We start from the raw sequence: 25,950 nt of genomic DNA, 5'->3' as shown, positions 1-25,950 counted from the left end.
TCATACCTAAGTTCTACTTGCTATAATTAGAATGTGTTTCATTTGCACACACACCAATTTGTGATAGTGAATTTGACATTTGCATTTAACCTACTCTTTTTAAACACCAGTTGTGAACACATACCGGTCACAGGAGCAGAGGGCAGCACTTATCTGTACCCAAGGAGCAATTGGGGTTCGGCTGCCTTGCTCAGGGGCACCCCAGCCCTTGACCTGTAACTGGAGGGTCACCCAAGCACAATGCCCTTCCACTTGGCCATGGGCTGCATAGTTAGACTGCTTAAAGATGTCATTTTGCTACATCCGATGACATGTGGTCAGCAGTCAGGATGCATGTTTATGTCAAGCGTGAACAGTCATATTTGATGCTGTCCACTTTTGATTGGATTTCTCAGGATAGGTGTTAATACCAAGTCTGAAAAGCACCTAAAGGACGCTATCCAGCATCCGTGATTAAGATATTAAGCACAAGTGTGGGTTGATGATTCCTTTTTGACACGCGTTTAGCATATGGAGGACGTCCTCTGTCAGACTAATGATGCACAGCTGGCATTGACAAAGAAGCCAGGCTGACCCAGGAAGGCCTCCCTTCCGATAGGATACCTGGACATGGCCTTCCCTCGACCACCTTGGAGGCTATTTTTAACATAATTACCCTTTTACCGCCCTGCTTAAAGCCCTGACGCTCTGAATAAATTACTTGTAATGGAGCTCCTGTCTGTACACAGATCTTTACATGCAAGGGCCTGTGGTGAATAATGGCCGGGGAGCATAGTTTTAGTTGCTCTAATTATACTATGGGCTCCTGTCCCTGTAATAACTGCTGCTGATTTATTCATGCAGTTTGCCATACCTCCCCCCTAACGTTTAATGGCAATGGATTTTCTGCAATTAACCGTCCTTGCCCTTAATCTGGCGAAGAAACACAACAGCACAATGGCCATTTTTGGCTTAAGTCATGGCAAAATTCTATGTGCTCTTTCTGCATATTATCAATTAAACCAAATGTTGGTTTAATTGTTTTATCTCTTTTTGTATTTCATGATGATGCTTTGCATGTCTCCTCCAGACATATGGGGGAGACAAGCCCATGTTTGTATGCAATGGGAGAAATATGTATTTTCATCCCTCTGAATAAGACGGAGATGAGGAGCAGAGCACCAAGGCCTCTGTTGTGTGATAGGAATCGCATAATAGACTGGCATACAGAGAGCTGTCCGTCAAACTCTCCCAGGAGAGCCAGGGCACTCTCTGATGAAAACAAAGGCAGGTTCGAGGCAGCCGGGGTCTGTGGGCAAACTCTCTCTCTTTGCTTCGCTCTCCCATTCCCTTTGTCTGTCTGCTTCTCTCAGTCATTCACCAAGATGACGAGAAACAATTGCAAAGGGGATCATGGTACGGAATACCAAGCGGGAGAATAATTCCCTGTTTCCAAGTACAGCAGATGTCATTTGTGTTCCCTTGAACTGTTGCATATTATGGGCTGTAACTTGCAATTCCATTGTGTCAAACATGTTTCTGCATGTCCGCTGTCTGCAGGATTAATGCACAAGCTTACAAACTTAAAATTCAAGTGATATTTTTTGTACTTTGTTGATTGAGAATAAAAATTACAGCATGTTTCTGCTGAGCTCTATCTGCAGCAATTTATCTGTATAATATATTTATTCTTTAGACCGTCCTCTCTTGTCCTTCATATGATGAGATTACTCCTTCCAAAGAAATGAATTACATGATTTTTACTTGCATTCTCTTGCTCTCGTAAGGCTTTTTATGCTTTCCTGGCATCAAAATGTGTCATAGTAATCAGAAATGGTCCAAACTCATCTGCGGAAATAAGCAGTAAAATCTATCTTCTCTTCCTGCAACCTGAGAACTTTTGACCCCAGAGACATTTGTAGTACACAGTAAAGTTTCATTTTGCTGTCTACTGCAGCCTGAAGGCACACACTTGTGCTTCTCACTAAATTGGATGCATTATTGGATTGGTGTTCATTTATTTTGAATGGTACTTTCAGGATTGACTCCAGGTTCTCTTGGGACTGGACACTTGTATTAACATTGACAAAAAGTAAGGGAAATGGTGTGTTAAGTACATAAGAGTAGGATTTCCAGCCTGGGAACACAACACCACTGGCTAACAGCTGACCTGTTAGCCTAACTGTCTACTATGACACCAGATATGTCTCTTAGTAAAGGTGCATTTGTTGCAAACACAGCAAAATTAGCCTCTATAAGAGGAAAGATCCTACAAGTAGCAGGGGAAATTTCAGTTACTTTAATGTTCCACCATTGAAATATGAAATGATAAGGCACAGCCTTTTATTAAATTTTTGGGTAACGCTTTCTTTTACAGTCCCCTAATTACCAGGTATTTACCTGGTAAATTCATGGTAACACCAAAGTGTTACTAGGTAATTACCAATGGTAATAAGAAAGTAAATACAGTGAAACTGTTGCCAAAATACTGGGCATTTACCTGGTAACTATATAGTTAATTATAGCGTGTTATTACTGCTGTTAATAAGAAGGTATGTACAGCTAAACTATGGCAAAACTATGGTAAATGTAAGTGTATTATTGGGTTATAAACTGGTAATAAGCAGGTACCTACAGTCCCCTAATTACTAGCTATTTACCCAAGGGGTAATCTAACAAACCTAACCCTAAAAATGTGTGTAATTACATGGAAACAAGCTTGGCTTTCTTTTACAGTACAGTTTTACTTTACTTACCGAGTACATTACCGTGCATTACCCAGTATTTTGGCAACGGTTTCACTGTATTTACTTATCTTATTACCCTTGGTAATTACCTAGCAACACTTTAGTGTTACCATGAATTTACCAGCTAAATACCAGGTAATTAGGGGACTGTAAAAGAAAGCGTTACCAATTTTTGCTCTGCAAGTAAACTGACAAAAATTAATATTTGAACCAGGTGGCTAATCACCAGTGAGCGTCTGCAGCTTTGCTTGGTTAAGGGATCAAGAAAGAAAAAGCAAAGGCATCCAGCCAACAAAACAGACAAGCTGCCATCAGTGCAATTATGATAACAGTAGCTGCATATGTGCATTTCTGCACAGTGCTGACAGTATTCACTCTTTTTAAACAGATATGTAAACAATGTAATTTCTGGTTGTGATGTACGCTATAAAGTGGACTTTTGTAGTTCTTTTTGTGGCATGAACCTGAAAACCAGAAGTTACGTTGTGCCAAAACAGACAACGCAGACCTGCTCAGGCTTTGATGTCCTGTCAAACTAGTCTTAAATAATGTTATTTGAAGAAAATCTACATTGTGTCGCTTTAACTTGTTCATACCCTGCTTTTAACCTTTGTGAATTCATGGTGCTTGATTATTTTCCTCTTCCTGCGTCAGTCTCTTGTGCACGCAAACAAACTCCATTTTACGCTCTCAAATTGTTTTCTTTCAGTGATGGGGTTTATTTTCTTATTTTCTTATTTTTTCTTGCCTAATCTGTGTTTGGCCACACAAGCCTCCATGTAAAGATCTGCTGTGATCACCTCACAGCACAGGGTCATGCCTCATTTAGGCCACTTTAAACATGTCGAGGGTCTTGTTGATGTGAAAAGACAGAGTGACAAAGTGTGTATGTCATGAGTTTGGGTTCTTGTGCCTATTGAGGAGTCACTGCATGGGGCGCAGCCATACAAACATATACACCCGGTATGTGTGTGTGTGTTCTGTTTAGTGGGAGTAGATGGGGGCCGTAGAGAAACATTTGCGATTGAAAACCAACAGGAAGAGCTGTTGGAGACATTCATTTACACCACATGAATCCACAGAGGAAGCAGCAGCACACATTCATTACATGTGGAGGGTCTATGTGGACTACAGGGAGTCGTAAAGAAACAAAGCCACTCTGTCCAGACTTCATCGACGTGTGCTTTGTCCTGAGAGAGTCACTAAGGCTGCTCAAGTAATTGAAAAAACAGCTTATCCATTATTACCAATACTCTAGAAGTTTTTATCTAACAAGGCTTCACTTGCACATTTTTAGAAATCCATCTTGTCATGTTTGACAGCAGCGCGCAGCACGCCAAATGCAGGGTAGAATAAAGGGGACAGAAAATCAACCAGGTTGTTTGTTTACCTACTGGCAGGTAAGGTAAGAGCTCCGGGGAACTGACAGACGCTCACTGACAAAATGAAATACCAATACCTGAGTCGCGCTCCACTGACATACCCTAAACAAACCTCTGGCAGGCATTGGAAAATAATTACAGCTTTTCAGGGCCTGGCTTCAGTGTTGGAAAAGGGTAGACTGATGAACAATCACTTTGCTCTCTGCACAGAGGGTCTGCCAGCTTATAGATCAGACTGTTTTACAAGTAAGAGGCAACTTCTGAAATCACCAAAAAATAATGTATACTATAGCAGCCCTATATTTGTATCATGCACACAATTTATCAGTTTACTTGTGTCGTAGTTTACTTGCTGCATATGCATTACCTATAGCTGTGTTTCTGTCATGGTATGGTTCTGTTTGGTACAGAACAGTATGATTTGGAATGGTAATCCTTGGGTCAGGCTTGCATTGGTAAGCGGGTCATAAGCTATTGGATGCATCAGCAAGATATACTTGAATAGAATCTTTATTTGTCTGACCCAAGGGGTGACTGAAATTCTTCTTTGACAGGGCTCAGCATCTTGTCTTGTGATGAGACGACAACAAATCATCAACAATGACCTTGAACACGACACAAGACAAGTTCTTCTTTTTCTTCTTCTTAGTGATAGAGTGCTATTTAAAAGTCCTAGCTCCATCTTTACTGTACTATTTTACTCACAAGAGAAGGGAGCCAAAAAATGGAACGGTAGTGGCTGGTTATTTTAGTGCTATTCCAAAACACAAAAAAATATGTGCCGTACTGCTCAAACCAAACTGCTCCATTTGATGTTTGTGTCCTTCAGGCTAACTAAAATAAGAAGTTAACTGATCAGATTGTTGTTGCCTTAATGGTACTGCTGTTATGTTTGGGTATTACCTGTATTTTTTTGTCGACATGTGGAGACCACAGAAGGGGAGGAAAACATTACAGCTGTGAGATGTTGTTTGTGCTAAGATGAGACAGGGAACACACAAAAGAATGGTGCTGGAAATGAATCAACTTAGGTTTGTTTAGTCTCTGTCTGTTTAGTCTCATTCATATGAGCAATAGAAAGAGTGTCAGAGGACCACCAACAGTTTTTTGTTTTCACAGTCCATCTAAACATTTATTGAAATTCATAATAGATTAGTATAACACTATAATCACTCTGGTATACTGCTGCTGTTGATGTTTCATTTATTTGCATTATTATATCTCAGCTGTATGATTTGATTTTACTCTGAAGACTCGAGAACAAAGGCTGAATCATGATATTCAACAGGAGAATGTCTGTGTGGGGATACTAACTCATACTCATAATACTCATCTCATTTCACACACTTCATTGGCCAGGCAATGGCATCATTTGTTTCCCACGTTAATTGCCAGACTCACACTTTCTCTTTGCCTGCCAAGTGCCGCACATAACACCATCCCATACAAAACTAAAAACATGTAAATGATTCATCGACATGCAATGAGCTCAATGATGATAGGTTTTCGGTTGCTATAGTCTCACACACCATTAGTCTGCTGGCCTCAGTGACACACGATGTCTTCTTTCTACAGGCTCTGGAGAACAAGTCGGACCCTCACTGGGCCTGAAAAAGTCGAGCTCCCTCGAAAGTCTACAGACTGCTGTTGCCGGGGCTACGCTGAAAAGTGAGATTAACGTCAACAGGCCGAGGTCACGGATTGTCAGAGGCCGCGGCTGCAATGAAAGCTTCCGAGCTGCAATTGACAAATCGTATGAGAAACCCGGCACCGCAACAACAGAAGAGGAGAACAGCATGGACACACGTGAGTCTTTAAACACTGGATACGATTCTGTTCAGAGTGGTGATCCAACATAATGTTTCATACTGTACATTGTAGATAATTGTGATAAATTTGGTTTGTGTAACATAGGCCAACTCAATAAAGCTTCCCCCCAGTAAACGAGGTTAGGAATCCCCCACTTGCTGGAGAGATGCGAGTGTCACAAAGCATATTTGCAATAAGCATCGACAGTATGTTACATAGTCATTAATATTCACATATTGTAGTTCATGTTTAGTGGAATTGCGAGGGAACGTGGCAACATGATTTCCCTGGAGATTGCATAATTGTGAAGTGCATTGCCATGTTTTTTCAAAGTAATGCGTGCTTCTCCCTCACATACATCAGGTCCCTTTTGTATCCGTCTTACACAAATATTGCATTGTATATTGACTATGATTACAAACAAAGTGAAGTTGCTTAAGTGCTTGCCAGTTAGTTTTGGTATATAATACCACGCAGGTTTGCCACATTAGTTTTTCTGCATGCCTAACTGGGCCTGAAACCAAAATGACCTTAGTTTGTCAGCATCTATAAAGAAGAGAGGAGAAGAAGAAACACATGCCACATTCTGTTTGAATGGATATATCCATTTCTGCTTGGTGTTTGATGACACAAAGACATGCATTGGATACAGAGGGACAGTCGTCTTATGTTTTGTGACAGGTAATAACACTGCAACACCACAAGAGTAATCACTAGATATAAATTTCCATTCACCATTAAAGGATTCCATTATAAAAGCTGGGGGATGTTTGAGAAAGAACAAATTATTTGCCTGAAATGCTTTGTTCTCATAAGCTCTGTCGGCATGCCACTAAATACAGTCTTATCTCGCCGAAGAAAAATGGGGAAAGCAACCGATTTCCCTCGCCGCAGTATATTGCATTCTCCCTCATGATATTCAAATAACTCTGTTTTTCAATTTAGATAAAAGCAGCCAGTCTGTGCTCGTCACTGAGGTTAATAGTCAAAGTTGACAGATAAGCCTCTGCTTTCCTCTGCTCCCAGACTTTTATTTACATAAAATAAGAATGTGGCATCACCTAAGGAAAATGTGTCCCCAAAGATATCCTGCAGGGCAAAATGCACCTCCTCCTGTGCTACGTTGCGTTTCATCGTTTTGGAATAATTTTGGAAATGATGAAACACAAAATGGCAAAAAAAAACATCTGTGCTTCCTCATTTTGCTTGTCTGTTATTCCTCAGTGAAAAGCAGTTGCTTAAATATTTGATTATTAAAGCAGGGACACAGTAACACTAACGTTTCAGTAAAGTCACATTATTTTTTCCTGAACTGGTTTGTCATTTCAAATTATCTTTTGTCTCCTGTCATTTTCATAAATGCTCCTGCTGTTATTGGAAATTGTGAAATTGTCATTTTAAAGAAAGAAAATCAAATCAAAATAATTCCATTTTATTTGGCTCTCTCTCTATAGATAATATTAAGTCAACTTAATACAAAGATTCATAAGCACTCATCTCTACTGTTAGCTCTGGACAATGTTTAATATGATATTGGCAGATCTGCATTGTTAATAAATAGTTCAATTACTAGGTTGGAGATTAGTGATAGAACTGAAACTTCCAAAACTGGCTCTGAAATTTGTGGAGGTGGACAAAATAAAGGGAGGAGTCACGTGTGGCAATGAACTGCATAATTTTGCAGGTTTAAGCTGAAAGTTCCCTCTGTGCTCCTGCCTCATGTTGTGATTCCATTTCAGTAATTCCCTCTGAGATGGCAGCTGAAAGAAAGAGCTGATAGCTCCAAAGATCACAAGAGAAAACAAACCCCACTGTTCATCCTTGAAATGTGAATGCGACAGCTTTTCCCTCCCATAGTCTGTCTCATCCTGTATGCCGAAGATCCATCATGGCCTCCCTTCCTTTGTCTTCCCTCACGATAAGCGCTTTTTCTCTCCTCCATCAAAGGCAGAACTTAGACAACGACACGCAAAACTGTAACAAGTTGTAATCTGAAGGACATCTACCTCATGCCTCAGAGTCAGAGATATAGCTTAGACAGAAGCTACGTGAATTGTACAGCACATCACATTTGCAATTAATATCCATGGGAGTTTTTTTTTTTTTTTCCCAAGATTATTTAAACGTATAATTAGTGACAGATTAATTACATTTTGCACATCAGTTCTGATTAGATGTGATGGAAACTTTGAGTTTAATCAACCCCACATTGGAGTTGAATCTCAATTTAGGGTCTGGGTTGAAATGAGACATAATTCAAGAAATGTAATTTAAGAACCAGATTTACATGACGATCATTACAACTTCCATTATTTGGTCCTAACATTTTTTTATGTGAAATGCAACAGAGAAGTGGGGGGAAATAAAGTTCCCTTGTGAGCTGTGTGAAAAGTACACTCTTGAAAATAACTTCAGGCATCCAGCTAAGTGAAAATGTGTTCAAAAGAATACTCCTCTCTAAGGGTCTACAATGTAAATATATTCTGCTCTAATGAGACAGATGAATTTGGCTGGTCTTGCTAGCTGTTATACCTTATGGGAGACACATTTTTTTAATTGTTTATGTGGTATTACAAGGGGATTCTTTGTAACTGAAAAATAATATGTGTGATCAATGGGATATCAAGTGAAAGTTTTGGTCTGACTTTACTGACTTACATTTTATATTCTCTTTCTCTCACTGTGTTGGTGCTGTTCTGTTTCCCTTACAAAGTCTATATGTAACACATTCTCCTTATCTGTTCAACCCAGTGGACGAGGATACAGAGGGAAGTTCCCGCTCAGGTCGCGAGTCGATGTCCACCAGTGGTGACCTCTTTGTGGCCTCGGGGCTGAACGGCAGCGTTTCCAAAGATGACAGCCGGAAAGATTGGGAAAAGGTTGGAGGGAAGGAAAAGCAGAAACCCGAAAGAGATAAAGAGGAGAAAGACAAGGACAAGATCAAAGCCAAGAAAAGCATGCTGAAGGGCCTGGGCGAGATGTTCAGGTAAGAGCGAGATGAAGATGAGCTCAAATTGCCAAACAAGTCACCTCTGTCTTGCCTTGAGCTTCAGCTGCTATCTCTCTATTTAATTCTGCTCAACACGTTCACAACAGGATCATACAGAAATGTGAATTCATTCTCTGTGTGTTGCCAGTGCTAATCAGAGACCTCTCTCCCTGAACCCTGAGAGATGTGCTTTCTTGACCCAATGGACCTCTGGCACTTTTGAACCAGATTATTTTTAATAGGGGCAACATGTTTTATTCATAAGCCCTCATAAACACCACTCATATCCAAACACACAGCATTTTGTTCACCGTCAGACTATATTCAGGGCCCATACAGGTGCTAATGTGGGTCTGTGCCTTGGTTCTGGGGATAAATGACCTTTAAAGATGCTACAATTGGCTTCAGGTTCGTACCCTTGCTTATAATCTGTATTCTCAGAAGCTGCCTCCTCATATGTTTGCACAGTTTTAGAGGCGGACTCCCTTAGGGGGACAAGAGAAGTTTCTGTAACTAAAAGAACTAAATGTAATAACTAATAATAGTAATAGTTACATATAGCTCATGTCTGCTGTGGGCTGATTTTCAAACCATACTCTGACACTGGCAATGTTTTTTAGCTCATCCTGCAACATTATACAACTGCCACTGAGCTCTAATGAACACAAATATTTATTTACTTAGTTATTTTCCCTACTGTGCGATGACCTAAGTTGTGCATGTACAAGATGCACTGTGTACATCAGAGCCAAGTGTAGCAGAAACATGCAAAGGAAAATTAGTGGAGGAGTCACATTAATTATTTTAATGCAGTGCATATTCCGATATAGAATGAATTAATGGTGGAGGCAGTGCATCATGCTGTTATCGTGCCATAAGTTGTTTTTTTTATCGGGATTAGTGAAATTGGATTAGTTAGGGTATCGTGGCTCATGACACCCTAAAGAGCAATAAATAAGACAAGCATGTTTTAAGGTCAGGTTTGAGGGATGTGTGAGGCTTCCTTATTTAACTTCTTTTTCTTTTTTTTCTAATTCCACTGTCTTGGCATCCTGTGTTATGACTCATACAGGCTCAAATCCTGTCGCACACCAGGCGCGAGTACAAAATGTTGAGATGCACATTTGTTCACGGGAGTACATGCAGAGAAACTTGATGAATGGGTAAACAATGGATGCAGTTTAAGCCACAGGTTTGGCACCATGTGACATACAATCAGCAGCATTGGCAAATGTTTTTGAGTGCCTGTATGTTCGGCGGCTCTGTGAATTTAGCCCTGCGCGTGGGACCTCAGCATGCCCTCCTCGGCCTCATCATCCTTCTTCATTATCTTGGAGTGCCACTGCCACTTAAGAGTTGGCATGCTGCAGGCCTCGCTGACACCGTCTCCTTCTCCATGCATTTAACACCAGCCTTTGTGCCTTCTGAATTCAAAGAAGCAGCCTCCTGAAGCAGCACATCTCCCCAACTCTCAAGCCTTGTCTTCCCTTCTCTCTGCTGCTCTTGCTCCTTGATGATACCTCAAACATTTGTCTGTATGGAACTCTCACACACACACATCTACACCATCCTTGTATTTACTCTCTCAGTTCCTCCACAGTCCATAAACCATAGTTAGAAAGTAGAGGTGAGAGTGAACGTACACCAATGGACAAACTATCAAACATTTTTGTGAAGATCAAAATGAAGTGATGTGAGGACAAGAGGGAAAAAACTGAAAGATCTGTAGTGCATCTCACATTTAACAGTTCTATAGCAAAGGTTTTGACAGTGTTTTTAGAAAGGAGATGGTTTACTGTGCATGACAACTGGACTGACTGACAGTAAATGAAACACCCTCAGGCTTACGAATCACATGTAGAAGCCGCACGTTTGTCTCACAGTTGCATCAAACCATCAAACAGATTTTTTGATCCTCGTCTTATGGAAATGTCTGTATTTTTATTCGCATGAATTGGACAAACAGACACTCACTTTTCCCTGAATTTCTCACCCGTGCATGTCTTACTCTCACCGTCTTCCTCTAAGGAGATTTCAAGGAGTTTGCAGCACACTGCAATGTGAGCAAATTTGCACGAAGGCCTTTGAATTGTCTGATGAACATGTAGTGCATGTCTGCTTAATGGACAGTCTGATTGGGAGTGCATTAGCATCAGAGCCAAGAGAGAGGAGGCTGGCCTAATATAGGGAGAGAGGATAGTGAGAGCAAGTGAGATAAATACTGAAAGTGCAGGAATGACTGAAAGTGTGCAAGTGCATGATGGAAAGAAAATTGACCGGCTAAAGCCCAAAGCTAAGAAACTGCAGTACACAACCCTCTTTTCTGCCTCTCCGGATTCATACTGCACTGCCTTAGGATTGCAGACTGCCTGGTATAGAGTACTGTACCATCCACTAATGGATAGCTTATAATCTTGTGAATGGATAGCAATGTCAATGCATGCATAGGATAAGAATTTTGCCCTGGGGGTGCTTGATTATTTCAGGGCTGTCTGTTAAAGGCATGTATTACTGTGCGTCCATGTCTGCCTTCAGTGGGATTATCCCCAAACCACTCGATGTGATTATTCATCTCCTTTCTAGTGGATAGAATGTGATCATTACTTTCTGATTCTATCAGTTTTGTTTAGATGTTAGAAACTTGGCCTGTGGCTCTGTTAGCATGGCAGCAGACAATGATGTCTCAGGTCCAGCCTGCTAAACTCCCTTCAACATGCCTAATGAGGTGTTGTTTATCTGCTCTGCAACTGACTGACCTCCTCCATCAAAGACTATCTACTGTCTCTTGATGCGGTGATGTGTGCATTCGCACGTAAAAAAGTACACATTCAGGGTCATTAATTTTAAGGCTGAGCATTAAATTGTAAAACATAAAAATGAATATTTTAATTGGGTTAAACAGACTAATTAGAAAGTGTTTTTTATTTTTTTTGCAGAACAGGTGCATACTAATTAGATTCATACATTGTCTATGTGTGTGTATTTCTATTTGTAATGCATATCAGAATGAATGTGTTATTGTCAATGTTAAGGAAAGCATCCACTGTAAGAAAACCAAACAGTTGCAGGAACGACAAACCACAGTGTTAAAGCTATAAAAAAAATGCACTGCAGGCTTAGGACAAGGAATGGGGGCCAGATAGGAGGGAGCTGTGGATTGGGTGAGAGGGAGAGTGGGGCTGTGTGCACTGGAGTGAACTGGGGCACCAAGGGAGAATGGGAAAGGAAGATGAAAAGAAAAAGTGAAAGGGAGAGGGGGAATGAGAAAAGAAGGCAGCTTTTCACAGCGGCAGTCACGGCATCGTGCTACTGTCTGCCTGGAGGGAGGATTGAGGATCTTTGGTAATTCTGTTTTGTACATTTTAGTGTGCATGTTAGCTTGAGCGGTTTCAGGGAGCATGCATGAGCGTGTGTTCCATATTTGTGCACGGACAAATAAAATGCATTGTGTTGTTCGATGTGTTAATGGGACCTGGCATCCCCCCCCCCCCCCCTTTGGTCCTCAGGGTTTCTCACTCTTGCACTCGTATTATTTCCCCCACACTCTCACCCTCGCTCACCAATCTGATAAGTGGCATGCCTCGTGCCGAGCCATCAACTGATACTGGAGCTCATTGTGACAGCCTTGCACCCCCCTCTTCAACCCAACATCACTGCTTTGGGACCTCATCTGCCTGCTCCTCCCTGCACATGAAGCCCCACTCAAGCCTACATGGAAAGATGGAGGAGGGAGGGGTTTGGACTATAAGGAAAAAGTGAAAGATGGAGTGTAGGGAGGTTTTCTACCATTCAGTCTTAATTATCCGTGCTGTGGGTTTGCATACATACATGGATGACTATAGCTAGGTTTCCATCCAAATGTATATCAGATTTGAAAAATCTGTTAAAAATGGTGCAATTACTGTATGTGTTTTTTTCCACAAAGCAAATATTGGAAGTTATGATTAGTAAGCGGCACAAAAGTCAGTGTCACCACACAAAGATGAGGTGCCACACAACATACATAGAAAGCAAGATCAAAAAGTGTGTGTGATTAAAAAAGTGCTTAGATGATACTTCCTTTTTGTTATTTCTTCCTTGCACTAAATTGCACTAAGTTGAGTCTTCACCTACCTCCTCTCACCCAACGTTCCCACCGTTTCCTCTTTTTTTTTTCCATTGCGGTGAAAGTTCTATTTCCAGAACACTTATTTGCATTTATTTTTTATGAATACAGCCAGTTTGTTCACCTCCTCAAGCAAATTGTGTTTCCTGTCTGATTTTTGCACGCAAATTGAAAATGTACATAAAAACCAGCTGATGGAAAACCCACCTCATGCCTTGAAAATATAGATATACCACGTTAGCTCAGCTGTGTGTAACATGAGAGTAGGTCGTGTGTTTCCTTGCAGCTCTGTGTCTCCGAAAAACACATGATTCTTTCTGCTCGTGTGGGTGTGAACAGCTGATGGTGGATTTGCCAGTTTGATCATTAGTACATCGACATGACACATGCATTAGCCTTGCTTTTTATTCGCACACATAGCCAAGAGCGTGCCTGATGGATCAACATACACATTTTCTCTATTTAATAAATGCTCCCTCCCCTTCCCACTCCCACCTTCTCCTACACACCGTCACATATGCTTGTAGCATTATACTACAGTTGATTTGGAGACTGCAATTAGCTGCCTCCACATGTGGGCTCTGACATCTGCTGAATGTAATCTGAGAGAAAATGATAATTGTTCTTCCTGTGCTCTGCCTCACTCATCATAATGCCTGTGCTGAGGTAGTAAAAGGCAAGCATGGGGCACAGCATCAAGCTGGAATCTGTTCCTGTGAAGGACTGGCAGCAGGATTGAGGAAAAGACTGTGAGTAAGGCAGTAATGACATAAAAAATAGGTGACATGCCATGAGGTATTGATGCAGTTTTCAGTGATAGTAGAAATCACATATCCAGACTTCCAGTGGGCAAGAACTCAATGGATGTGCCCTTGAGCTACAAAGTTGCTTCCTGTCAACTGAGTTGGTGATTTTGTCCTGCAGGTGCCATTTATTACCTCAAGGGGGTGCAGGTGACATAAAAGGAAGCCACACATTTGCCCTGACATGGATGAATATTTCAGAAAGAATTAAATAGTGAACATTCCCAATATCACTATCACATGGCTGCACAGCTTGTGTCGCTACAGACATGATACAGAGAGTAGGGTCAGCTATTTAAAAAAATGTTTAAGGAGAGAGCACAAAGCTATCTTCTGAGTGTGACATCTCATTGCCCTCCTGCCAATCATGGACCAAATAGGTCCTGCAAGGGGCCAAGCAACAACAGAGTACCCCCTTTGAGATGATTAGCATCAATTTAGGGAGATACAAATGGCAATATATAAAAAAAAAATACATACAAAAAACAATACAACTCCTCTGTATGTCAGGTCAGTGCATGCATAGCTTTGTGTCTGGTGTCAAAAAAAATAAGATGTCACTGCCAATTTCTGGTGAGGTGACGCATTTAGACTTCGGGAGAGGCTGAGGGATATATGATTAAGGCAGGGGAGGAGAGGCTGCCTTGGCGACTTTATGATGGACGTTCAAAACAGTGGGGTGATGGTGGTGGTGGTGGTGGGGTCTGGCTGTGAGGCCACACTTCCTGTGCTTTTGTCCACTCAATGCAAATGTGATTGGGCAGCACTGGGCCTCCCATCAGACAGCACTGGAGTAATTATGTTTAGAATGATCACGTAGGCTCTGAGATGAACCTTGAAGGAGGGAGGCTCTGTGTGTGTGTGTGCGTGTGAGCTAGAGGAGGTGGTGTTGCATGATGTAGTTAATTGAATCTGAAATCCTGTTGGCCTGAAATGAGATCCACCGATGTCTCTCATGCTGTGTCTCAGGCAGAGGGCTGCAAACATGACTGAATTCATAAAGTGTGTTATTAAAGAGCTCAAATTAAGTGTAGCAGTGCACCCCTCCATACTCTACAAGGCCTATGACTACTAATGATCCAACCCCAGTGGAATCACACCCAGACTCACCAGTGCAAACCCAATGCTCTCTTTTCTTCTCTGTTTTTCACACTTTAAGACACTTTGATATACATGGGTGCGCTGTTGAAAGGATCACTTTGATCAATATAAAAAAAGGCAGTTTTGTTGCAAGTCAACTCTCAGAGGGCATTTAAAATGAATAAAAAAATATAAAGAGCACGTACAATGATTTAAGAATGGAACAATTCTATTTTGTTTTTCAAAGTAGTACAAATGAGTCACCGTGTTGCCCTCTAATAAATTGTACGTGGGTTTTGGTTTTAGTGAAGGAAGTAAAGTGTCTTATACTTAAATATGCAAAGCATGCATGATATGACAGAGATAGAGGTGAGAAAATGCACATGGGAGAACCTATTTATTTCCTCCATGTGCTATGCAAATGAAGTGTGCTGCCTGCTACAGTTGGACTCATTGCTAGTCTGCTCACCCATTTCCCAGGCTTAGCATGTAATGAAATAGAGGCCTTTGGCTGAAATGACCTTTCCTATCCACTGACTTCCCACCCGCTGATGTGTGCGTAATCCTAACATGCGAGTGAGACGATGGGTAGAATTGGATGGGTGGGACAGACAATCACGGTGAAGACAAAGAAGAGAAAAGCTGGGAAAATTGCTTTTGAATCGCAAAGGTAATATCAATCGATGTTGAATTACACTTCTGATTTCCATCAAAGACAACCAATTAAAGCTACAAACCATATTCTTCTTGTTCTGTCAGCCTGCAACATGTGTTCAGCATGTAAATAGAAAGTGTCTATTTTCCTCCTGGTTTTCCACCTCTCTCTCATACTCCAATCTATATTTCTTTTAATCTGAATTTGGTGAACATGTCAGAGATTTGAGATTGTGCTTATGGATGGATCAGGGTTTCAATCCTCCTATGTTTGTCATGAATGAGTCTTAATTGAAATCATTACTATTCCAAGACGTTTCAGATTTAGTTTTTGTTTGTTTTTGAACAATTATATACCCAACCTAGCATACTTAGAACTGCATTTGTAATGAGGTGCTGAACAATTGATGTATTTAATAAAGGCTCTATTGTCAATATTTGTATGGTATCTCATGTGGTAATGTTCCACCACCCTTTAAATCTGCATATGTCGAAATATATATAATAAGCTGTAATTAATATTATTTCATATGTCCAAACCGATGATGACTTACACCAAATCATCAAACTACAGTGTTTTCAAACAAATCCTTCAACCTAAATAATCATATAGTCCATGTGTCCCCACCCTCAGATACCACCCAAACCACCACGCATCAGCTTTTCTGGACCTCCATCATCATGGCAACAATAATACAATCACATACACATAGTGGCAGGCATGCGAGACCTTCGTTGGCATGGTAACAGTTAAAGGACCCCATTATCATGTATTGAATAATAGGCATGTAATTACTGTTGTTGAACACTCATGGATAAAATAAATGCAATAGTATAATATCATAATAACAATAACTATAGCTTCCTCTTGGAAAATGAAAAAAAAAAACCCATAAGAAAGTACTTTGTTATTATTTACTTCTACATCTGCTCCACCCTCCTTCAAATGCAGACTTTAACACCTGTATTTCACCGCCTAACTTCCTTCTTTGCACCCTTCACACTTAAAAATACTATCCGCATAATACTATCCACACATTTCTGCCACTCACTTTTCCCTCACATTTTAATGTAGCCCTGGTTTGCTATTATGTCTTTATACATCCTGTTGGTTTGTTTAATACAGGAAAGACAAGGTACTATAATTACAGAGCACCTGAACCATAACATACCTCAGTTAACGTGATATTCTACAAATCCAGATAAGGTTGGTAAACAACACCTAGGGTTGCAATACTGCACTACATTTCTGATAAGGTTCTCTTCCTCCTTACATAAAAAGGACATTTTCTCTTTGTTTCCCCAAACCACCTGTGCTCCTTATGACATGAGGCAACTGCCCTTTCTGCTGTAAATCAATAAAACAATTAATTCATTCAGTGTATGACATGCACAATATGTATATATGTGAATAGAGGCTGCAGCTCATCTAATTGAACTTGCTGTTTCATTTGTTTACAGTAATTGCACACAGGGTTTTTATAATTGATTTCTTCAGCTGGAAAATGTTAGATGCAGCAGTTTGATGCACTCGTGGTCCCATTCTCTTACTCCCACTTATCTTCCTTTGGAGAATCATTTAACTGCACAAGGCTAGTAGACAGAAGAGGAGTGTCCAGCTTTATTTATCTAACCCTGTGATATACAGTCGCCGCTCTCCCTGAGATTCCACTGGGATTCCTACTCCTGCTCATCCTCACTTTTTTTCACAATTACTGTCACTCCCTCCGTCTTTCTTTCCATATATCCACCCATATCCCTCTCCCCTCCTCTTTCTCAGCTGCCCTGGAGATTCATTGTGGCATTGACAGAAAGACCTCTCCCGTCTCGCTCATTGAATGCTGGGAGGGATGTATATCACGGATCAGTGGTTCCCCTGTCTCCTCTCTCCGATGGACTCAAATATAACGCTTGGCCCGGCATGTGTCCATGCTTGTATTTCACTGTCTGACTTTTACGAGAAAGAAAACCTGCCTCGCTTCACCCCTCGCCTGTCCTCAGGCGAGCATCTTGGAAATCTTGGAAATCAGGCATTTGAGTGTTACCAAACACATCTGTCTCCAAACTCATCAGTATGTAAATTAGTTGAGAGACAATTGCAAGAAGCGAGGATAATCAAAACAGAAAAGACTAGGAGGGGAGGCTTGATGAACACAATTAATTTATGAGGTAATCATGTGTCATGACAATAATCATAAGCTATTTCCTCTCACCCACATATTCTGATGGGTTAAATTGTAGCAGGTGAGAACAGCTCAAATGCAACTTCAACATTTAGCAGCTGAAGTGTTTTGATTTTCTTTTCAGCCACCCAACAACGCATTGTTTGTCCCCCTACTGTGGTTCTTTTACATCTACCATCATTAAAGGTTGAGGAGACCTGGGCTGCTGTATCTGCTGAGATCTTTTGTATTCAAGGCATGAGGTAGGAGCAGAGCTGAGTGGCAGTGATCAAAATGGCCCATTAGGAATGCAGTGTGCCATATTGTATCTAGGTCATAGCCTGAGCCATTGACTGTGGCTCCTCCACTGATACACTCCACTCCACATCCCTGTCACGTCCCCCCAGTCTCCATTCCTTTAGCCCCTATGTGAGGTTAGGATGGAGGGTAAAGGTTGGTTAGGCTTGAACCAACTATGTGTGTGTACATGTACTGTATTGAGAGTAGGAATCATTCATGGGTTGTGGCTATTGGCAATTTTTATTTTGATCACATCATGTGTTAAGGCAGGACTATGCAAGATTTTTACCCTAATTTCACAGCTTTGGAGTCACTGTGTTGGTTAGATGGCTAGTTGCAGGGAGATTGGTGGGTGTCTCCACTCCTCCTACCACCATCCTTGCAAGATCAGGGCCTCAAAATAAGGAGGTCTCACAAAGTCTTGTGAAAAATACCAATTGCTTCACAGTACTACACAAACACGCTATGCTGGTACCAGCTACAAGATCGAGGCAGCGATAGTGCTATTTTAGATGTTCATCAAGGCAGAGCCGGCGGAAAAGAAGCTGAGAAAACTGATGTTGGAGGAGATGAGGACTTAGGACAAGACTCTCTGACAGAGCGAGGAGTCACACACCAGTAAACATTGCACTGACTTTTTTGTTAAAATAGCAAGAATTGAAAACATAACAGACATTGCTCCATGGCTTATGTACGCCATTGAAAACAAAAGCACATGGCTAGGAGAGGGAAAGGGGAGGGGGCAGTGTCAGCGGTGAGTTTTGACAAAAGTGAGGATAAAGCCGTACCCAATGGTTGGATGTTTATGGTGTCCTTGGGCAAGACACTTAACTTACTGGGTATGAAATATGAGTGATAGGAAATGTGCTGCACATAGATATGAAAGTGTGAATGGCAAAACTGTAGTGTAAAGCAGCTTTGAGTGGTCATCAAGGGTAGAAAAGTGCTATGTAAATACAAACCATTTACAGTGAATAGAATGTGGATACACACACAAAGTTCAGCCCAACACCTAAACTTCCCTCTGTGCCACTGAAGGCTTTCTATAAATGTCCTACAGAGTCTGTACTCGATGTTCTCATATATTTGAACAGAAGGATGTATATGAATGCATTTGGATTGTTTATTTGTATTGAAATTACAGGCTTTAATCAGTGGTGCCAGGAATGTGAAATGTTCCTCTGAGTGTGTGCAAAAACACCCCCTCTCCTGCTCACACACAACTCAGTGATTTATGTGAAACATTAAAGGCAATCATGTTGGTCTGGGCCTCGTCCTTTGTATTGCTCAGGCTTTTATGAAGTATGGACAAGCCAAGCTTTCCCTTGATATACAGGCACACACATATACAGATAAAAGCCACATACACACCAGAGTGTGTCCCTGCAATTGCTTAAATATGAATAATTGGCACACATGGTGATGAATGCCCTTTTTCTCTCAGCTTCAAAACACGCAGGCCTCTCTTGCAAGAAACAGCAACATTTGCTTTTATATTGTTAGTTGCTGGTTTAAGAGAGCACCCTAAGCCATTCACTGATCTATCTATTGTTATTTCATCTTGCATGTTGCTGCAGCTCTATGTGGTGTGTCTATACTCTGCAGATCTGTGTGGTTATAAAATACATATCTCATTAAGAGCAGATTAAGGCCTGATTTATCCCCTGCTGCTCTACACTTTTGATAATTGTCACTAGGCAAGTTCATGCTCTAGCTTTGTATCATCCTGACCACATTACTTACTATCAGGGTGCGATTTTTAGGGGGGGGGGGTGGGATTTCCCCTCCTCTGGTTTTCCTATCCCTATCTCTGCTAAATAAATTTTTATCTCCGGTGATACACGGACAAGGACTTCCCCCCCTTGATAGCGATGGATGCAACTTAACTGATGGTACATAAACTCTTAGACTCTAACGATCTTCAAACCGGGTCAATCAGAGTAGGCTATTCAACACTGACAGACAGTGCATATGTTTCTGAACGTTTCTGAGCAGCAATCCCGGCGCCAGCTCGGCTCCGGTTCTCCTGCTGCTGCTGCCAGGCTCCAGGGACACCAACGGTGTAGTTTCTGGCTTTTTCAGCCATTTGCGATGGCAATATAGACATCTTATTTGTGTCTATATTTGTGCTGCTTTTCATTATTTTGATAATAAATATATTTGATGAAGTTGTTGATGTGGAGGAAGAGTCAGTGTGTTTACTGAACCAACCAAGAGAGTGACTGAGAGAAGATGTTTTGGTCTGACAGCGACAAAATATGATGGTGTCTACTACAACACAAGGAAATTTAGCAGACGCAAGAGGAAAGTGTCAAGTGACACCTCTATCTGTCTATTTCTGTCTCCTGACACTTTTAAAAGTGTCATGTAACAGAGTATTAACTCGGTTTCTGGAATTTTCAAAAATTTGCAATGCCCTCCTAGACACATGTTCTCTTCGACCATTATTCACACACATTTTATTTTCAATCCAAACCCGTTTTCTTTCTCTTTTCCTCGATCTAGGGGTGTTGTTGGTTTAAGTCTACTAACAACTGGACAAGTAGGAGAAGCCAATTGCTGATCACACAATTGGACACACATACCAGCCCAAAAGCAAACCACTGCGAAGAAAATTCTGAAAGTGTGAATAGAGGAAAATACTGAGGGAAGAATAATTCACTGGAGTGACGGAAGAGAGAACATCCTGAATAACACAGGCAGAAAACAATAAATACATAAAACATGAAATATGAAAATGATGATATAGCAATTCCTATGCATCTGTATTTCCAGAAAATCCTTGTGTCCATACAATATCTGTATGGTAAAAAGATGACACTGATGTCAGTTGAGAAAAATAATTTAGTGCCATTTTAATACAACAAGAGATGCATATAATTCATATACCTGCAATAGTTTTTATTTTTCATTGTTTTGCGAAGACCACCTAAGGCTTCACTGAAACTGATTCTTCTTCACCATGTGTAATCTTCTTTGCTCAGCTGGGAAACCAAAGAGTCATAGAAGTTTCTTGTGAGAATCATTTAATCTCCATCTTCCCTGTGGAGCTGCCCCCCTCCTGGGATACGGTCTGATGTCATGAATAAATGCATGTCATGCCTCCACAATGCAGGACATACACGCTCCCACCCGGCATGAACCATCTTGACTCCTGTGCTCCTCTCCCCACTGTTTTTGCACTGTTGGTGGAAGAATTAAGGCTGGCTTCCCTCCAGCGCTACAGCCAATCAACATCCCAACCCCTCTGGAGGAAATCGATTGGTTCTGTGTGCACAAGCCCTTATCCAATGAAGTCAAAGCCCATAGATGTCATATCTTGCTGTGACCTGTAAGAGGCAGAGTCCCTGTAAAAGGCAAGTGAATGTGCCATGGCGTTAAGAGTCATTTTTTTTTGAAGACACTGTTTACCATGAGAAATGTGAACTTAACCATCTTACACATTTACTGAGGAATCTCAACTCGGTGCCTTTCTCTTTAAACTCTTAAGGACAGCCATTTCCCTCTCCTTAAGAGATGCATCAAATTGTAGATTCGAGTTTTAAAAGAGGTTGGGCTGAGCAGGGAAAGTGCTGACTGACATTACAGGTTGCAGATAATGAGTTCCGCAGGGAAGGAGATAATCGGCTGGTGTTGCTCAAAGCTGGAGGAATGACGAGAGAATATCCTCCCATGCCTCTCTCCGGGGTGGGTGTCCCTGGAAACCGGTGGTGGCAATGTAACGCAAAGGCCACTCAACGATAACGAATGCCTCTTTAATGCCTGTTAACGATCGCTGGGTCACAGTGTGATTCGTGTAGACAGAAAAAAGAACTTGCCCTCCCTTTTTCTCTCTCTGACTGCCTTATTGGATTTTTTTTTACAAGGTGTCTCTGTGTCTCACCCGGGGTAGAGAATGTTTACTCACCACAGTTTCAACAACAACACTTAGCCAGAGAGGAAGGAGGATAGACAGATGCAACAGTCTCACCTCACTAACAAGGGGCTATTAAAATTACATGCCACTGTCAGGATTTTTTGCCCTAGGTGGCAAGGGATAGGAGAGAGAAAAGGAGTACTATGTTTTTGTAGTTGTGGATGTGTTGTGCCATCCACAACTTCTGTACTCTTTGCCGTTAATAAAATTACAATAATGTCTCATGATTGGTTCTTTATTGATGACCTCAATGAAATGCGGTGGGTGTAGGCGTAGATATTTATTTACTTTGTGACAGAGACAAATACATTTTCAAGGGATGGGGGCTCCGATGTGTGGGGGACCTCGCCCTGGGAGATTTGGATTAACTTTCAGGTTCGCCGAGCAGAACCAATAATGGTACTTTCTGTCTGCCCTTGAAATCATCCTCTCATCACTTACTCATATTGATAGATGCAGTATTTTCTTCCTTTCTGGCTCACCATTTGCAGGTTTGAATTATGTTAAAAGACTGCACACCTCATATGATGAGTGCATCATATGAGGTTAAACCAAATGTTCCATTTTTGCTTTCCTTAAGTCAAAAACTTAAAAAAGATCCTAACTGAACAGATTTACTTCTCTTCTCAGATAAAATGATTAACTGATTATGAGGCTTTGCATAATTTTTTGCCCATTATTCCCCTTTTGGAAATTCTATCTTAGACTTTCTTTCTACTCCACTGTTGTGCTGCAGCCTTGAAGTATTATTACCCTGTAAATCGATGAAGATGATGTATGGGGCGTCCATTGCTGGCAGTATAAACCCTTCTGTTTTCAGTGATATAAGATGATATATCATATTGAATGGAGTACACATTTACTGACTTATTTTCAGGTTAAGGCAAATATACAGTAAACCCCAGATGATAACACTGTATCTCTAATGTACATCAATATTTGAAAACATATTATTTTATGAGATGCTGAAAGCAGATATCTAACCCTGGACACTTTGATTGAACTCTTTAATTTTTTCTTTGCATCAGCGGCCATCACAGCATTAATAAAAACCTATATTATAAATGGCGAGTTCATGTTATAATGTGTAAATGAGGTTTAATGGCCACTCAGACATTATCAAGACCAAACAATGATGAATTGAACAAATCAGCCCAAGCTTTGAAAGCAGCCTGAAGGTCATGCTTGGTTTCTGTGAGCATATCACTCAGCTTCCCATCAAACCGTCTTGCTTAGTTATTGTGTGTTCATGCTCATTTAATCTTAACTAAACATGTTTCCACCCTGGTGGCTCTGCAATCCACATTTGCATCCCCCTTCTTTGTCTTTTGAGACATTTCTGTGTCCATCACTCTTACCTGCTGTCCATCACAGAGAGACAGATGCTCGGGAACGGATCATTACACAGAGCATTGGACTGGTAGACTGAGGCAGAAAAAGATCAGAGCTTTTTCAGGAGGCAAATGGCGCGTCATTGTTCACCTGCTTGAGCTGCAACTGCTGTTGCTTAAATAGTGACTAATTCCAGTCGAATAGCTATTTACTCTATGCTAATAATCCACAATGCAAGGTCATTGCCTGAAGCAAATGGAAAAGGCAAAAATATATATATATTTATTTATTGTTAAGTGATTATATGCTTAAAAGTAATGTATTCATTTAAGCCCATAAACTATTCACATTGGATCTTTACATACATTTTGACACCATCTGCAAAAGCCAGTGCAAACTTTGAGGTTCAAAGTCGGTTCTCTGTGCCAAACTGCAATGTAGACACTGCATTGTCATTCTGTGTATGGGTCCTATAGTTGCCAATCAATACCTTGCTGTCAGGCTTCAACAAACGCTCTTTCAATGCAAGTATTCTGATGCCAGCCCTAATTAATGCCAAGTTGCCTATACTGGATCAACACAGAAACAAATGAGTTTATTTCGTCCCTCTTGACACACATGAACAAAAAAATACCCATTGTTTTGTGTCAGTTTAAATGAGGCAGTTGTCTTCTAGAGACAGGTGAAAGTCAGTACAGTTTCTGCTTTATACATACAATCTGAGATTTCATATTTTCCCCTGCTGAAAAAATGTTGACGTGTATAATTGTAAGATTGGGTTTAATGCATCATTGAAAGTATGGTGGGAAATTGGAAGTGTGGCAGCTAAATCTGTGTTAACATTAGTCCCCTATGGCAGCCATGTTGTCAGTGAACCAGTGTGCGTCTTGAGAAGTCTAATAGCCGTGGTAGGATATTCCCTTTCCATTCCTGCCTCTGCTTTGATGTGGGTCCTCCCTCTCAAGCCACTGGCGATAGGAAAATAACCTTTCATATGGGAACTGCTGGATGCTCAGTTTAATCCAGCAATATATTTCACTATGACAAATCCCTAACTGTACTGATTTTGATCCAGAACAAGATGAAAAGTGCAGACAGCGAAAGTTGGCTCATCCCCTAAAGGTTTTCTTCTAGGGGGCGTCAGTGTAAGAAGCAGAGGAAGGAAAAAAAATGTAAGAGAGAGGTGAATTTTTCTGAGAGAGTTAATGAAAGTCTTTAACGTGAGGTGAGAGAAGCTGTCACCTGCTCTTGTGATAGATGGCAGGTTCACTATTATTAGTATCCTCAGCCCCAGTCTGGAGTTTTATGCCTTAGCAGAGCCATTTGTTGATTAATTAATCAGGTAATGTATGCTATCTGGGCTACAAAAGAACCCACATATCACTTTCTCTCTCTCTCCTGGGCTCTCTCTGTACAACCACAAAGTAGGACGTCCCACCAGGCCACAGCTCATTCAAAAGATTACAGTTCCAAAGCAGCCGCCACCACAGAGAAGTCATTTTGCACAAAGCTCCTGACTGCTTTTAATGTCAAGTAGAAGAATAAACATCCATGTGGGGAACAGTCTCCCATTTCATAAATGTATTTCATTCTACTGGCCCAAAGTCAACCTTGTTTGATGTGATTTCTTTCAGCTTTTTTGAGAAAGTTTGAGAAAGAAACTGTTGAATAAAGCTCAACTATGTGGAAGACAGACATAAACTCAGGCTGGGGCTGAGAGACTGCAGAGGCTTTCTCCTGTGCTGCTGTGTGGAAATGAACAGGTCTATTTGATAAAGCCCATGGGGAACAGCGTAATCAATGTGCATTCAATGCAAGAACACTGAATACTGTTATGTAATATAGACGCTAAATAAAAAATCAAGTCCTCTTCTGCAATTATATTTATTGAATTTCCTTTTACTTTTGGCCACATGCCTGGTTGATCTTGTATGGTTTCCAACAATGTGACAATCAAAAGTAAAAAAATTAAATGTTCAAGGCTTGCACTTCATTTGACACTTCAAACTGGTGACTTCATAACAATAACTGCACGACAACAAGAAATGTGTGCATATTCTCTTTTCCAAATGTTGCGCATGCTGTTATTTTAACGGTTTCCTGGGTAGTTTGAATTTACTGTGTCCAAAACATTCTGCTTTGAATTGAATCTTATTCAATTTCTAAATCCACCGTAGGACGCCTGTCCCAGTGTGCCAAATGACCATCATGTATACTTCCTGAATATCTGTCTTTAATACGTCCTTTTTCTGTATCCAGTTGTTTTGCACTTCCTCCAAAGCTGAACCCTTTGTGGAGGAGCAGGAAATGACATCATATTGTCTTTCCTGTTCTGTTGCACCAGAGGATATCCTATATCCCCAAAGTCTGTACACGTGTATAAAGCAGGAATCTGATTTTAGTGTTATCCACCAGCACACTGTTGTGAGTAATGAAGTCTGAGACAGTGGAGTCAGACGATGGAGTTGTCTATTTATTGTGTGTGGCTGTGTGTGAGTGCGCAGCTTTGCAAATGTACTATACTCCTGTCAGCTGCATGCCTCCTTTATATTTGCTATTCCTCATCATCATCATTTTCTCACACCCCTTACACGGCCACAGACTCCACTCATCTATTTGCCGACAACCAAGCTTGGCTGACCAGAAGAATTTACTGTCCTCGGCTTGGCTTATTCTCACCTCCAGTAAAGCT

At 41.0% G+C, this 25,950-nt stretch overlaps 1 protein-coding gene across 1 annotated transcript in view; it reads left to right on the top strand.

The window, feature by feature from the left end:
- The window catches only part of LOC310937743 (partitioning defective 3 homolog), a gene marked incomplete at both ends in the record, with an annotated part of 330,453 nt that overhangs the window by 216,916 nt on the left and 87,587 nt on the right, over window positions 1-25,950 (top strand). The window contains 2 exons of the mRNA XM_083902083.1: window positions 5,684-5,914; window positions 8,669-8,903. Of these exons, the coding sequence (XP_083758209.1) occupies window positions 5,684-5,914; window positions 8,669-8,903 (466 nt within the window). The remainder of the gene's footprint in view (window positions 1-5,683; window positions 5,915-8,668; window positions 8,904-25,950) is intronic.

The sequence above is a fragment of the Microchirus variegatus genome (genome assembly GCF_963457635.1).
Source record: "Microchirus variegatus genome assembly, chromosome: 15".
NCBI lineage: Eukaryota > Metazoa > Chordata > Actinopteri > Pleuronectiformes > Soleidae > Microchirus > Microchirus variegatus.
This window is presented reverse-complemented; position numbering and strand designations above follow the sequence as displayed.